The sequence below is a fragment of the Equus caballus genome, chromosome 1 (genome assembly GCF_041296265.1).
Source record: "Equus caballus isolate H_3958 breed thoroughbred chromosome 1, TB-T2T, whole genome shotgun sequence".
Taxonomy (NCBI): domain Eukaryota; kingdom Metazoa; phylum Chordata; class Mammalia; order Perissodactyla; family Equidae; genus Equus; species Equus caballus.
The window spans coordinates 167,863,139-167,878,191 of record NC_091684.1 but is presented as its reverse complement, the minus strand read 5'-3'; the positions used below and the strand labels follow the sequence as shown (position 1 = coordinate 167,878,191).

The window sequence follows — 15,053 nt, the reverse complement described above, 5'->3', positions numbered from 1 at the left end:
CAAGTGAGATAAAGGGAAGTAAAATTAACATAAATGCAGAGAAAACATGGTGGTTACACTAGTAATAATAAATGCTAGTGTTAATAAAGGAGACTTCACAGACTTGATAAACATTTCAGAAATATTTAAGATGAATATGTTCCCATAAGTGGGGACTGGTAATGAAGAGAAAAAGGATCTGTCTGCCAGATGAAGTTTTATTGGCTTGGAAGGGTTTGTAATAGTGATTAGTTCTATGTGACTAGGGCCAGGTCATACTACTTTTGATGAAAAATCAAAAGATTTGGGGTTGAATTCCTGTTACTCATGTTAACTATCTTGTATCACACAAGCGGAATCATGGGATAAACTCTGGAAGGAAGCAGAGGGTATTAAATGTAGAGACCACTTGGTGGTAGAGAACAGCTCCACGTGACAGCCACCAGTTTCTCCGTGATCCTATTTCAGAGACCATGAGCATATTCAGAAAGTTTTAATACTAAAGTATAAATAGGCTTTCATAACTTTATGTTCTCTTCTCATTTGTTAACATAACTATCATAATTTACATTTTCTCCTATTATCCTCCTTCAGGTAGCAACGCCAACAAAGCCCATGGATAGAGCAAATCGCTCTGTGGTGTCAGAGTTTGTGTTCCTGGGACTCACCAATTCCTGGGAGATCCAACTTCTCCTCTTTGTGTTCTCCTCCACCTTTTATGTGGCAAGCATGACGGGAAACTCCCTCATTATGCTCACTGTGACCTCTGACCCTCACTTACACTCCCCTATGTACTTTCTCTTGGCCAACCTCTCCTTCATTGATCTGGGAGTTTCTTCTGTCACTTCTCCCAAGATGATTTATGACCTTTTCAGAAAGCGTAAAGTCATCTCCTTTAGAGGCTGCATCACTCAAATCTTCTTCATCCATGTCATTGGTAGTGTGGAGATGGTGCTGCTCATAGCCATGGCCTTTGACAGATATGTTGCCATATGTAAACCCCTCCACTATCTGACCATCTTGAGCCCAAGAATGTGCATCTTCTTTTTAGTGGCTGCCTGGATGACTGGCCTTATCCACTCCACAGTTCAATTGGCTTTTGTGGTAAACTTACCCTTCTGTGGTCCTAACGTATTGGACAGCTTTTACTGTGATCTTCCTCGGTTCCTCAAACTTGCCTGCACAGACACTGACGGACTAGAGTCCATGGTCACAGCCAACAGTGGGTTCATCTCTATTGGCTCCTTCATCATACTGATCATTTCCTATATCGTCATCATTCTTACTGTTCAGAAACATTCTTCATCTGGTTCATCCAAGGCTCTGTCCACACTGTCAGCTCACATCACTGTGGTAGTGCTGTTCTTTGGTCCTTTGATATTTGTCTCTACATGGCCATCTCCCTCCATACACCTGGATAAGTTTCTGGCCATCTTTGATACAGTTCTCACTCCTTTCCTGAATTCCATCATTTATACATTCAGGAATAAAGAAATGAAACTGGCAATAAGGAGAGTATGCAGACAGCTAGTGAATTACAGGAAGATCTCCTAAGTGATTCTTGTGTTGTGAAGAGTCCTTGTTCATTATCGATGGTCAAACTCAGAGAGAAGCCTTTCTTTGGCCCACCTTGATTTGATTATACGCACTGATATTGAGTCCATTTTGTCTTTCACTTAGGAGCAAGGGACATTCACTTCTGAGAAGAGAGATGGAGTTACATGTGAAATATTTATAATCAAAACTTATAATAATCTTGAGTCTCAATTCCTAAGGAATAATATGTATATGATGTAATTATTAGAAATACGAAAGAGGGCAGGCTTTTTTAAGGCCTTCAGCACAGGGAGAACTCTCTCTCTCTTTTTAACAGGTGTCTGTCTCACAGACAGGAATTCAGCCCTCAGTGAGGATTTGCTAAGGGAGGATTGAACTGAGTATTCATATTGTATGTTGCAGCTTGCTCAACTTCTACCCCTCCTTTGGGTCTCTGCCAGGACTATGCAAGTAGGGCAGACTCTTTGAGAGCACACACAGAATCTTTGAGAACACACATACTGAAGACCAAAGGGTGCATGTCTTTGGGTAGAAGCCATGTGATCTGTTCTTGGAACACAAAGAACTGGGAAAACAGCAGGATTTTTCTCCCTGATTACCATTATTCTATTCACACCCACTAAATATCTATTCTCCTTTTCTCCTTTTTCTTCCTATTTCTTCCTCCTCATTTTTCCTCAGCCACTTATGGTCTCTGGGATTTCCTTCTTCCCCTCTCCTTTCTCAGGCTTCCATCTGTCTCCTTCTTTCATTCCATTATTCCTCCTTCTTTTTGCACTTCCCTTCACTTGCTGCTCTATCTACTTCTAACTTATCTTACTGCGGTTCAATTTAATCATTTATTTTTCTTCTCTTTTTTTATTGAGGTATAATTGACATGTAACATGAATTAGTTTCAGGTGTACAGCATGACGATGTTTGTTTGCGTATATCAAAAAATGTTCACCACAATAATTCTAGTTAACATCCATGACCATATATAACTGCTGTCCCTTTTAAATTGCTCTATTATAATTATTCCAAATTGCCTCCTCCATAGGTTTCATGTCTTGAAGAAATTTTTGTTTTGGCCAAGTAGTTCACCTGTGGAGTGTGAGTGAGAAGAAAATAGCACAATGGAAAGGGTAGTGTTGCTTAGAGCAATGGCTTTCACACTTTTTGACATTGGCCCACAGTAAGAAATACAAGATACACTGCGGTAAATACCCTGCCATCCCCATAAAGAACCGAATCCAAGTTTCACATAATGATGTCTTTTTTAAATGAACTTTCCTTTCTCTTCTTTTTTTATTGTTTTCTACTAAAAATGTCTCTTTACAATCCCCTTTGTGAGCTACAGAAATCTCTGTTTACTAGGAAAATTACACAGAAGCTAGAGAATTACATCTACTGCTTCTAGTTAAGGACAGAATGAATGTACCAAGATAAATTTGTTATATCATTCTAATAGAGAAAGCCAAGTTCTAGTCTGGCTTTAATATGCTATTTGATAGTAAAGTATTTCTAAGTTTACTTAAATAAGCCCCTCAAAGCTGACCTGTGCAAACTTTGCCAAAATTTTAACATATATCATTGCTTCTTTTCAGACTCATTATTTGAAGTTATATATATCACCAAAGCAAATAAAATACGCTTCCTCAAAACCATCTACAGCTGTCTATCTCCATTCAGATTTGTCTTTTAGTATCCTGTTTTACATTCTGGAATAACATTTTATCTTAAGATAAATGTACTCTTTTTTCCTTGATAAACAAAACCAGATCCTACTACTTGCATAGTCAGTAATATATTTTTTGGTCGTGTTACTTCTAGTATAGTCTCAATCACCCATATTAATTGAAATTTTTAACCAACTAATTTATATTTCACTGAGAGTTCATGAAGGTAATTGAGAATTGCCTGTCATATACAATCATTTTATTAAACCAGCAAAGCTCATGAGCACACTAAATGCAAACCCCAACAGCCACAGACATCCTACTACACCTTCCTACAGGCAGTAAATGTTATTCTTAAAGTAGCAAAAATGAACACATTCAATACCGTGATCAAAAGATACAGATACTTTATGAAAATATAAGTAAAGTCAGACACACTCACACACATGCACACACACAATTGTAGTGACCAGTGTTTCAATGTTCAATCTTATTTTAAAAGTACCCAAAGAATATCCACCGATTACTGTACTTAGCACTAAACAAAGGTCTTAAAATTGCTAAGGATATTAAACATTATGCTTAAGTGGATAAACTATAGAACTGTCAGAAGTATAACTCAAATTTATTGAACACATAATTTTACGTATTTTCTAATTTTAAATGTTTGTTTTATACACCATACTGGTAAAGTCGGGGAGAAGACCTATATCTGTTTTATAGAAAATATTATCAAATTAGTCTGAATTGTCCAAGAAGTTCTTTTAATTAGGTGAATTTTGATTCTCATATAAAAATGCTTTGGAGCTAATAATTTATACGAGAATTTTTCCTGAAAAACTAAAACACTTAAAATAGTAGTTCAGTTTTTAAATTTTTTTGCAGTATAAGGTATATCAGATTGATGTCAGCATTTATCAATCTCTATAAACCAGTTCTTGCAGAGCTTTTTTATTTTTAGAGGCTTTGTATAAAAGTTATTAATATCTCTTTGAGATAGGAAAGAATTTCACATTCACACAATGAGAGTAAAAGGTTTCTCAATTAGAGAAATACAGTCACACATACACCAGCAAAGTTCAGTTTTACAACCTCACCTACAGATCAAAACTAGAATCAGATTTACCAAGACATCCAAAGTGGAGACACATACAGACATTGGATCTCAAAGACCATTACTACTTTCAGTGGAAACCAGGCATATTCTTACACAAAAAAGCAAATAGATAAAAAAAAAAAAAAACCCAAAACTAACAAACCAAATTCTCCATCATTTCTCATCTGATAGAGACTAGATCTTGTACTAGTTTTCTAGGGCTGATGTAACAAAGTACTAACTGACTGGCTTACGCACTAGAAATTATTATCTCGCCATCCTGGAGTCCAGAAATCCAAAATAAAAGTGTCAGAAGAAATTACAATGGACACCTCAGAGATACAGAAGATTATAAGATAATACTACAAAAAGCTATATGCAAAGAAATTGGATAACCTAGAAGAAATGAATAAATTCTTTCAAAACTGAATCAAGAAGAAATAGAGAAATTTGAATAGACCAATCATCAGTAAGGAGATTGAAATAGTAATCAAAAACAACCCAAAAAATAAAAGTCCAGGCCCAGACGGCTTCCCTGGTGAATTCCAACAAACATTCAAAGAAGACTTAATCCCTATCCTTCTCAAACTCTTCCAAAAAATTGAAGAGGAGGGGAAGCTTCCTACAGCATTCTATGAAGCCAGCGTTACCCGGATACCAAAACCGGATAAGCACAACCCAAAAAAACAAAATTACAGGCCAGTATCATTGATGAACATCAGTGCAAAAGTTCTCAACAAAATACTAGCAAATTGAATACAACAATACGTTTAAAAGATCATACACCATGATCAAGTGGGATTTATTCCAGGGATGCAGAGATGGTTCAACATCAATCAATCAGTTAACGTGATACACCACATTAACAAAATGAAGGATAAAAATCGCATGATCATCTCAATAGATGCAGAGAAAGCATTTGACAAGATACAGCATGCATTTATGATAAAAAACTCTGAATAAAATAGGTATAGACAGAAAGTACCTCAGCATAATAAAGGTCATATATGACAAAGCTACAGCTAACACTGTTCTCAGTGGAGAAGAAATGAGAGCCACCCCTATAAGAACAGGAACCAGACAAGGGTGCCCACTTTCACCGCTTTTATTTAACATAGTATTGGAAGTCCTGGCCAGAACAATCAGGCAAGAAAAAGAAATAAAAGGGATCCAAGTTGGAAAACAAGAAGTGAAAATGTCACTATCTACAGATGACTTGATTTTATATACATAAAATCCTGAAGAATCCACCAAAAAACTTCTAGAAATAATAAATGAATATGGTAAACTTGCAGTATGCAAAATCAACATACAAAAATCAGTTCCATTTCTAAACACTAACAGCAAAGCAGCAGAAAAAGAAATTAAGAATACAATCCCAATTACAATTGTAACAAAAAAAATAAAATACCTGGGAATAAACTTAACCAAAGAGGTGAAAGCCTGTACACTGAAAACTATAAAACATTGTTGAAAGAAATTGAAGAAGACACAAAGAAATTGAAAGATATACCATGCCCTTGGTTTGAAAGAATTAACATGGTCAAAATGTCTATACTTCTAAAGCAATCTACAGATTCAATGCAATCCCTATCAAAGTTCCAAGGACATTTTTCACAGAAATAGAACAAAGAATCCTAAAATTTATATCTAATAACAAAAGACCCTGAATAGCCAATGCAATCCTGAAGAAAAAGAACAAAGCTGGAGGTATCACATTCCCTAATTTAAAAATACACTAAAAGCTATAGTAACTAAAACAGCATGGTACTGATGCAAAAACAGACATACAAGTCGATGGAACAGAATTGAGTTCTCAGAAATAAACCCATACATCTATGGACAGCTAATTTTTGACAAGAGAGCCAAGAAGATACAGTGGAGAAAGGAGAGTCTCTTCAATAAATGGTGTTGGGAAAACTGGACAGCTACATGCAAAATAATGAAAATAAACCATTATCTTAAACCATACAAAAGAATTAACTCAAAATGGAGTAAAGACTTGAATGTAAGATCTGAAACCATGAAACTTCTAGAAGAAAACACAGGCAGTACTCTCTTCAACATTTGTTTTAGCAGGATACTTTCAAGTACCATATTTCACTGGTAAAGGAAAACAATGGAAAAAATAAACAAATGAGACTACATCAAACTAAAAGCTTCTACACAGCAAAGGAAATCATCAATGAAATAAAAATATGACCTAATAATTGGGAGAAGATATTTGCAAACCGTTTATGTGATAAGGGGTTAACATCCAAGCTATACAAAGAACTCATGCATTTGAACAGTAAGAACACTAACAATCCAATTAAAAACTGGGCAAAAGATTTGAACATTCATTTCTCCAAAGAAGATATACAGGGGCAAGCCCAGTGGCGCAGTGGCTAAGTTTGCACATTCCGCTTCAGCGGCCCGGGGTTCGCCATTTCGGATCCCCGGGGCAGACATGGCACCACTTGGCAAGCCATGCTGTGGCAGATGTCCCACATAAAAAGTAGAGGAAGACGGGCACAGATGTTAGCTCAGAGTCAGTCTTCCTCAGCAAAAAGAGGAGGATTGGCAGCAGATGTTAGCTCAGGGCTAATCTTCCTCAAAAAAAAAAAAGAAGAAGAAGAAGATATACATATGGCCAACAGGCATAGGAAAATATGTTCACCATCACTAATTATTAGTGAAATGCAAATCAAAACTACAATGAGATGTTACCTGATGCCCATCAGAATGGCTAAAATTAACAAGACACGAAATAACAAATGTCAGGATGTGGAGAAAAGGAACTCTCATACACTGCTGGTGGGAGTGCAAACAGGTGCAGCCACTATGGAAAACAGTATCAAGATTCCTCAAAAAATTAAGAAGAAAACTACCATATGATCCAGCTATTCCACTGCTGGATATTTATGCAAAGAACTTGAAAACACAAATGTGTAAAGATATATGCACCCGTATGTTCATTGCTGCATTATTCACAATAGCTAATATGTGGAAGCAATCTAAGCGCCCATCAATGGACAAATGGACAAAGAAGATGTGGTATATACAAACAATGGAATACCACTCAGCCATAAAAAATGATGAAATCCTGCCCTTTGTGACAACATGGCTGGAACTTGAGGGTATTATGCCAAGCAAAGTAAGTCAGAGGGAGAAAGTCAAATACTGTATGACCTCATTCATAAATAGAAGCTAAAAACAACAACAAACAAACACATAGAGACAGAGATTGGATTGGTGGTTACCAGAGGGGAAAAAGGGAGGGAGGCCAAGAGGGTGATTAGGCACTTGTGTGTGGTGATGGATTACAATTAGTCTTCAGGTGGTAAACATGATGTAATTTACAGAAAAATCAAAATATAATGATATAGAAATTCTCTTCAGTAAGGGGTGTTGGGAAAAATGGGCAGCCACATGCAAAAGAATGAAAGTGTACCATTATCTTGCACCATATGCAAAAAATAATTCAAAATGAATCAAAGATTTGATCGTAAGACCTGAAACCATAAAACTCTTAGAAGGAAATATAAGCAGTATACTCTTTGCCATCAACCTTAGCAGTGTCTTTTCAAATACCATGTCTATTTAGGCAAGGGAAACAAAAAAAAATAAACAAACAGGACTACAACAGATGAAAATCTTCTGCACAGTAAAGGAAACTATCAACAGAATGAAAAGACAACCTCCAACTGGGAGAAAATATTTGCAAATCACATGTACAATAAGAGTTAATTTCCAAAATATATAAAGAACTCATACAACTCAACAACAAAAAAATAAACAACCCCATCAAAAAATTGGCAGAGGATATGAATAGACATTTTTCCAAAGAGAATATACAAATGGCCAACAGGTACATGAAGAGATGTTAAACATCATTAGTTATTAGGGAAATGCAAGTCAAAACTACAATAAGATATCACCTCACACCTGTCAGAATGGCTATAATTACCAAGACAAAAAATAACAAATGTTGGAGAGGATGTGGTCAAAAGGGAACCCTCATACACTGCTGGTGGGAATGCAAACTGGTGCAGCCAGTGTGGAAAAGAGTACGGAGATTTCCCAAAAATTAAAAATAGAAAAACCACATGATCCAGCTATCCTACTACTGGGTATTTATCCAAATAACATGAAATCAACAATTCAAAGAGATTTATGCATCCCTAAGTTCATCTCAGCATTATTCATAACAGCCAAGATGTGGAAGCAACCCAACTGCCCAACAATGGATGAATGGATTAAGATGTGTTATACATATACAATGGAATACTACTCTGCCATAAAAAAGACAAAATCATGCCATTTGCCACCATATGGATGGACCTGGAGGGTATTATGCTAAGCAAAATAAGTCAGACAGAGAAAGACAAATACCATATCATTTCACTCATCCATGGAAGAAAAACAAACACGTAGATAAGGAGGACAGACTAGTGGTTACCAGAGGAGGTGGGGGTGGGGTGAGGGCAAAAGGGATCAAAGGGCACACACGTATGGTGATGGATAAAAACTAGACTATTGGTGGGGGCTGGCCCCGTGGCCGAGTGGTTAAGTTCGTGCGCTCCACTGCAGGCGGCCCAGTGTTTCGTTGGTTCGAATCCTGGGCGCGGACGTGGTACTGCTCATCAAACCATGCTGAGGCAGCGTCCCACATGCCACAACTAGAAGAACCCACAACGAAGAATATACAACTATGTACCGGGGGGCTTTGGGGAGAAAAAGGAAAAAAATAAAATCTTCAAAAAAAAAAAAAGCTAGACTATTGGTGGTTAACACAATACAGTCTATACAGAAACTGAAACATATCAATGTACATCAGAAATTTTCACAATATTATAAGTCAACATGACCTCAATGAAATAATTAAAAACATGTATATGTATTCCCTGTGATCAAAGCAACAGAGGTGAAATGTTGATAATGAGTACAGGAGGGAGGAATGACACTGGAATCTTTAAGAACAACAATATATGTCATTTTCTTTGCCAATTCAAACCCTAGCATGATGAATGAAAGCATCTTTGTGTAATTTGATAATATTCACTTTCCAAGAGATTCATAAATATTATATAGAACAGCCTTATAATATCATTTTTCACTATACAAAAATAAACTAAGGAAGCGAAAGAATAAACTACAAAAAAATAATTTTAAAAATAGCTCATAATGTGACTTTCATAAATAATAAATCTACCACATTGTAATAAGTACTCTGAAGATACAGGTTTTGTCTAATTTATATTTGTTTCTTCCAAAGTAACTTGTACAGTTTCCTGTGATCAAGGGGTCTAATATTTGTTTGAACTTAAAAGAATAGAGTCATTGAAATAATTCTATTGTCCCTTACTGTGCTTGTCATTTGGAAGTAGGAATAATATGAATCAGGAGGTTCACTTCAAAATATTAGGAGGAAGAAACAAGACTTGTTTCCCTCAGTCTTTTTTAGCCTCAGGTGCAGAAAACTGAGGTGATCATTTTCTTGAGTCCATGGTCCATAATCAGCACTGGTTTTCAGAGGACCTCTCTCTTGTTTGCTGATTTATCCCTTTAATCTCCAGTCTCCATTTCCAGTCTTTTTCCCTCAGAGGCAACCATTCTAGTGTTTTTAAAACGTATCCTGGTGTTGTATGCATTAACATAAAATATGTATATTGTTTGTATGCATATACATATAAAATGTTGTTATACATATCGCTCCAATTCTTTTTTTTTCTCACTTATCCCATGTTGCTATGTGTACATCCAGTCTGTCATTTCCAAATCTCGCATGGTAATCCATAGTGAGTGTGCACTATTTTTTGCCTGTCTGATCATCTAACGGCAGACATCCAGATTTTTCTCCAAGTTTTTCAGGGCCCCTGCATACGACTGTACAAGAATTAGATGACCCTGCCTCCAACTTATGTAAACCCTACCTCCCAAAATGGTAAGATTTAGCTCGAATCTACTGTGTGGTAAAACTGGTTATTAAAATTCTAAACCATGTGCACAGTACTTAGAATCTAGTCACTGTTACAAGTTCCTTGAGGCTCCGCCTGCCACCCAAGTTCTTGCCCCAGAATTCCTTAGGAATCAGTTACTAAATGTTAATGCATGAAAAAGTGGGGGTCTCCAGGACCCTGCTCCAACTCCGTGGCAAGCATCTGTCCTGATGGGTCAGTGCCTCTCGATGCCTTAAGAAGCTTTGGCTTCTGAAAGGTAATCAATATTTTATTAATCACTCTTTTATGGCATAGAAAAAACAATACAGATAAAGCAGAAGGCTGATCTGAGGAGTAAATTCCAGTGTTAGAAACAATATCCAGTGGGTGGGGAGACAAGTTTCATCTGCACTGTCCTGAACCCCAGCTGAGGGTACAGAGAGTAGTCATTAATTCATCTGTGTCCCTGTGGTAACAGTTACATGTCAAAGATTCACGACAAAATATTAAAATGCCCACTCAAGTAGAATTAGACTAGAGAGCCTGGATAAAATGTTGGGGCACTAGGAGCTGGCGACGATGACTACACTACCAAAGACGCACCAATGAGAAGTGCTGAGGACAGCTAAGAGTTGATAGAGGTTTGAGACACAAACATCAATTCTAAAGCAATTCTACAGGGAAGAGGCCCATACGCAATCATGTACACAGCTTGCCTTTGTAGTCCAACCAAGGTGAGACGGGATTGAAATAAACTCTTGCTTAGACACCACCCCCCCCAAGAAATATGTTACACATGCAAAAATCATGGTAAACCATCATCAAGTTCTTCCATAACTTGGGGTAAAGGATTGAATACTCAAGTAGGAAGTAGGAAGGAAAAATGGCAGAGCTAGCAACTAATAACTCACTTTCCTCTCTTAGGATCAGATGATAAACCAACTGAGTAGGTTTAACACTGCTAGTGATGACATATGAATATTATGAAACTCCTGACATGAGTTAGTAAAGAAAAACACCGCTTCACCTCTCTGGTATTTTCTGCAAAAGCCCAGAAACCCCAGTCTAATTGTGAGGAAAAACTACAGACAAACCCAAATGGAGAGACATTCTACAAAATACTTGAGCAATACTCCTCAAAGCTGTCAGAGCCATGATAAACAAGGTAAGACTGAGAAACTCACAAACCAGAGACTAAGGAGACATGATAACTAAATGTAGTGTGGTATCCTGGATCCCCTCTGAAACAGAAAAAAAGACACTAATGGAAAAGCTGGTGAAATCTGGGTAAAGTTTAGTGTACAGCTATCAGTTAGGCACCAGTGTTGATTTCTAGGTTTTGACAAATGTAAAAATGAAACATAGCACGATAACATTAGAGGAAACCGAAATTAAAACTGAGTGAGGGGTATATAGGAACTCTCTGGACTATCTTTGCTACTTCTCTGTAAATCTAAAATTATATTCCAAAATAAAAGCTTTATTTTTTGAAAAAGTAGGATCAGGGGCCAGCCCAGTGGCGCAGTGGTTAAGTTCACACAATCTGCTTCAGCAGCCCGGGGTTCACTGGTTCGAATCCCAGGTGCAGACCTATGCACCAATTGTCAAGCCATGCTGTGGCAGGAGTCCCACAAATAAAATAGAGGAAGATGGGCATGGATGTTAGCTCAGGACCAATCTTCCTCAGCAAAAAGAGGATGATTGGTGGCAGATATTAACTCAGGGCTAATCTTCCTCAAAAAAAAAAAAGTAAGATCAGAAAAAGAAATACAAACTAGGAATGAATAGGTTTATTAAGAGAAAATCATTCACGAACATTTGTTGAAACTCTGCTATTTGACAAATGGACTGTCAAGATACAAGGTGCATACTATAACGGTGCATATCGGTGAAAACTTAATAGTCCAAAGGAAACATGGGACTCAGCAACTGAGGAAATAAGGTCTAAAATGACAGAAGATGGCAAGGGACTCAGAGTCTGTCAACCTAGATTCTAGATTTGGATCTTCCATATATTTGTTTTGTGATCTTGAGCTAAGTAGTTAATTTTCCAGTACCTGAGACTTTCTAAAATAGGGAAACTCTATGAGATGATTTATAATTTACTTTAACATCCAAAAACTGGATGATCCTAATTGAATTTTAATAATTTTATGAGCAACTACATGTGCTATATAAGCTGTATAGCTACTGTTCTGTGTAAGGTTTACAGCTACATGCACTATATTATCTTTCAGCTCTAAAGTACCTATCTACGCTGTGTGATGCAGGAGCTGGGGCTCTGCAACTTTCTTTTTTGCCAGCTCTACCATTAGAGGGCACTAGAGGGAGACTGCAAGTCTGGAAGAGGAAAAACTGAGTTGCTCATCATTCCTGTTTGCTAGCTGCAGGCTTCCTGTCTGCTCACTGAGCCTGTGAGCATCACCCGACCACCCTCTTCACATCAGCAAACTTGGTTTCTTTCCAAAGCAGGAGCTGAATCCAGTTACCGTTTTTTCAGCACTGGAGGAACTGGTCTCATCACACTCTCCTCAGGGACACCTGTGTTACCCAGTGGCACCTCTTCCTCGGGGGTTGTGTCCCCGCCCCACAGGCCCTCCTCTAAGCTCAGAGACCCTAGCACCAGCCAAGCAGCATCCCTTCCCCAAATATGTGATATTCAACTCTGCAGGTCCTTCCTCCAAGCTTTTAATCGTTTTTTTGTTTTGTTTTCAAGTTGTAATAATTCTAACTTCTTCACTTTAATTCGCATCCCTAGAAGTGAAAGGCGCTTCCTAAAATGCCATGTCTGTGACATCTTAAAATTCATTCTTTTACAAATAACTAGTTAACAACTTTATACTTAGCTAACAATTCTTTATATCGAACGTTGTCTGTTCAAAAAACTAGTATGGTTTCTCTCTCCTTACTGGACCCTGAAAAAGACAGATTATCAATGAAACAATGAGGGAAACTAACAGATAATGAGTTGAAAAGATAGAAAACAAACCCAGTAGATAGTAAGAAAAACAAGATAAAGTAAAATTTAATATTTATCTTTAAACTAAATACTTAACATGGGAAAAATAGAAAATGGACAATAAGTCACATAGTGGCGTTCAAAAGGGATTGTTTAACATTTTTTTAAGTCTATTTGGCACTATATAGAGCCACGACCTCTGGTGAGATAAGAAAGCCATGACCAGGCCTGCCCGGTGGCTCAGCAGTTAAGTGTGCACGTTCTGCTTAGGCGGCCTGGAGTTCGCTGGTTCGGATCCCAGGTGTGGACATGGTACTACTTGGCAAGCCATGCTGTGGTAGCCGTCCCACATATAAAGTAGAGGAAGATGGGGACGGATGTTAGCTCAGGGCCAGTCTTCCTCAGCAAAAAGAGGAGGACTTGCAGCAGTTAGCTCAGGGCTAATCTTCCTCAAAAAAAAAAAAAAAGAAAGAAAGCCATGACCTTTAGTCTTTAACTCTCCTACACAAGCAGAATCCAGAGATTGACATTGTAATTCAATTAGGAGAGGGGGGAAAAAAGGATAGGAAACAACATATAGTAGTAGATACTGACATTCTGGTTAAATTCAACATAACTTATTTAGTTTATATCTATCTAAAATTCTACTATACTTTACCTTTTTACATATCCTCAGTATATTTAAGAGATTTTATTGTAATTCACAACCTCAGTGCATAGTCTTCTCATCACCACTTTCATCTCTTTATTCCTAAAAGTGTAGATGACTGGATTTAGAAAAGGAGTGATAACTGCATCAAAGATGGCAAAGAATTTATCCAAATGTGATGTGGGAAATGGCCACACATAGAAAGAGATTAATGGCCCAAAGAACAAAACAACCACAGTGACATGAGCTGACAGAGTGGAGAGGGCTTTGGATATACCACCCGAAGATTTTTTCTGAACAGTCACCAAAATAAAGATGTAAGATATTATCAGAATTAAAAAGGAGGCCACAGAAATCAAGCCACTATTGGCAGTAACCATGAATTCCAATGTATAAGTCTCTATGCAAGCAAGTTTGATAAATTGAGGAAGATCACAAAAAAAGCTGTCAAATTCATTAGGGCCACAGAAAGGCAAGTCTACGACAAAAGCCAATTGAGTCACTGAATGAATAAGACCAATAACCCAGGAAATGACTAAAACTATAATGCACCTTGTGGGCTCACGATGCTCAGGTAGTGAAGAGGCTTACATATGGCAATGTATCTGTCAAAGGCCATGGCAATGAGCAGCACCATCCCGGTGCCCCCAACTGCATGGGTAAAGAACATCTGAACTACACAGGCCTCAAAAGAGATGGTTTTGCACTTTCTGAAAAGATCGTAAAGCATCCTGGGAACTGTGGAGGAGCAAAACATCAAGTCAATGATGGAAAGGTTGGCCAGCAGGAAGTACATGGGAGTCTGTAAATGAGCATCAAAGGTCACAGTTAGCACAATGAGGAGGTTTCCCATCAGGCTTGCCACATAAAACACAAAGGAAAAGAGGAAAAGGAGGAGCTGGATCTCCCAGGAGTTGGAAAGTCCCACGAATACAAACTCAGACACCACAGAGTGATTGGCTTCATGCATTGCCTCTGCCAGCAGTGACAACCTTCATGCTACCTGTAAGAGGAGAGTAAGGAGAAACTGATTTAAGAGAAATGGCACCGATCTTAATATTGGACCATTCAATAGTTGTCAGAAAACCAAGCAAAGGCTGATGTACATCTTTGGAGACCATTTCAATCACAAAGCAGTATATATATATATATGCCTCTGTTGTATATTTCATTGTCAAAATAATGTATAGAATAAGGATCCTTTTATTTATTTAGATGGATAGATTTATTGTAT

The 15,053-nt window shown here is 37.6% G+C and overlaps 1 protein-coding gene and 1 pseudogene across 1 annotated transcript; one reads left to right on the top strand and one right to left on the bottom strand.

Moving 5' to 3' along the window:
• The first annotated feature begins 594 nt into the window (after nucleotides 1-594).
• Nucleotides 595-1,533, top strand: OR4F14S (olfactory receptor family 4 subfamily F member 14S). Its single transcript, NM_001391508.1, is given in 1 exon segment — nucleotides 595-1,533. A coding segment is annotated over 1 exon segment (939 nt).
• Nucleotides 13,852-14,789, bottom strand: OR4F6EP (olfactory receptor family 4 subfamily F member 6E, pseudogene; annotated as a pseudogene).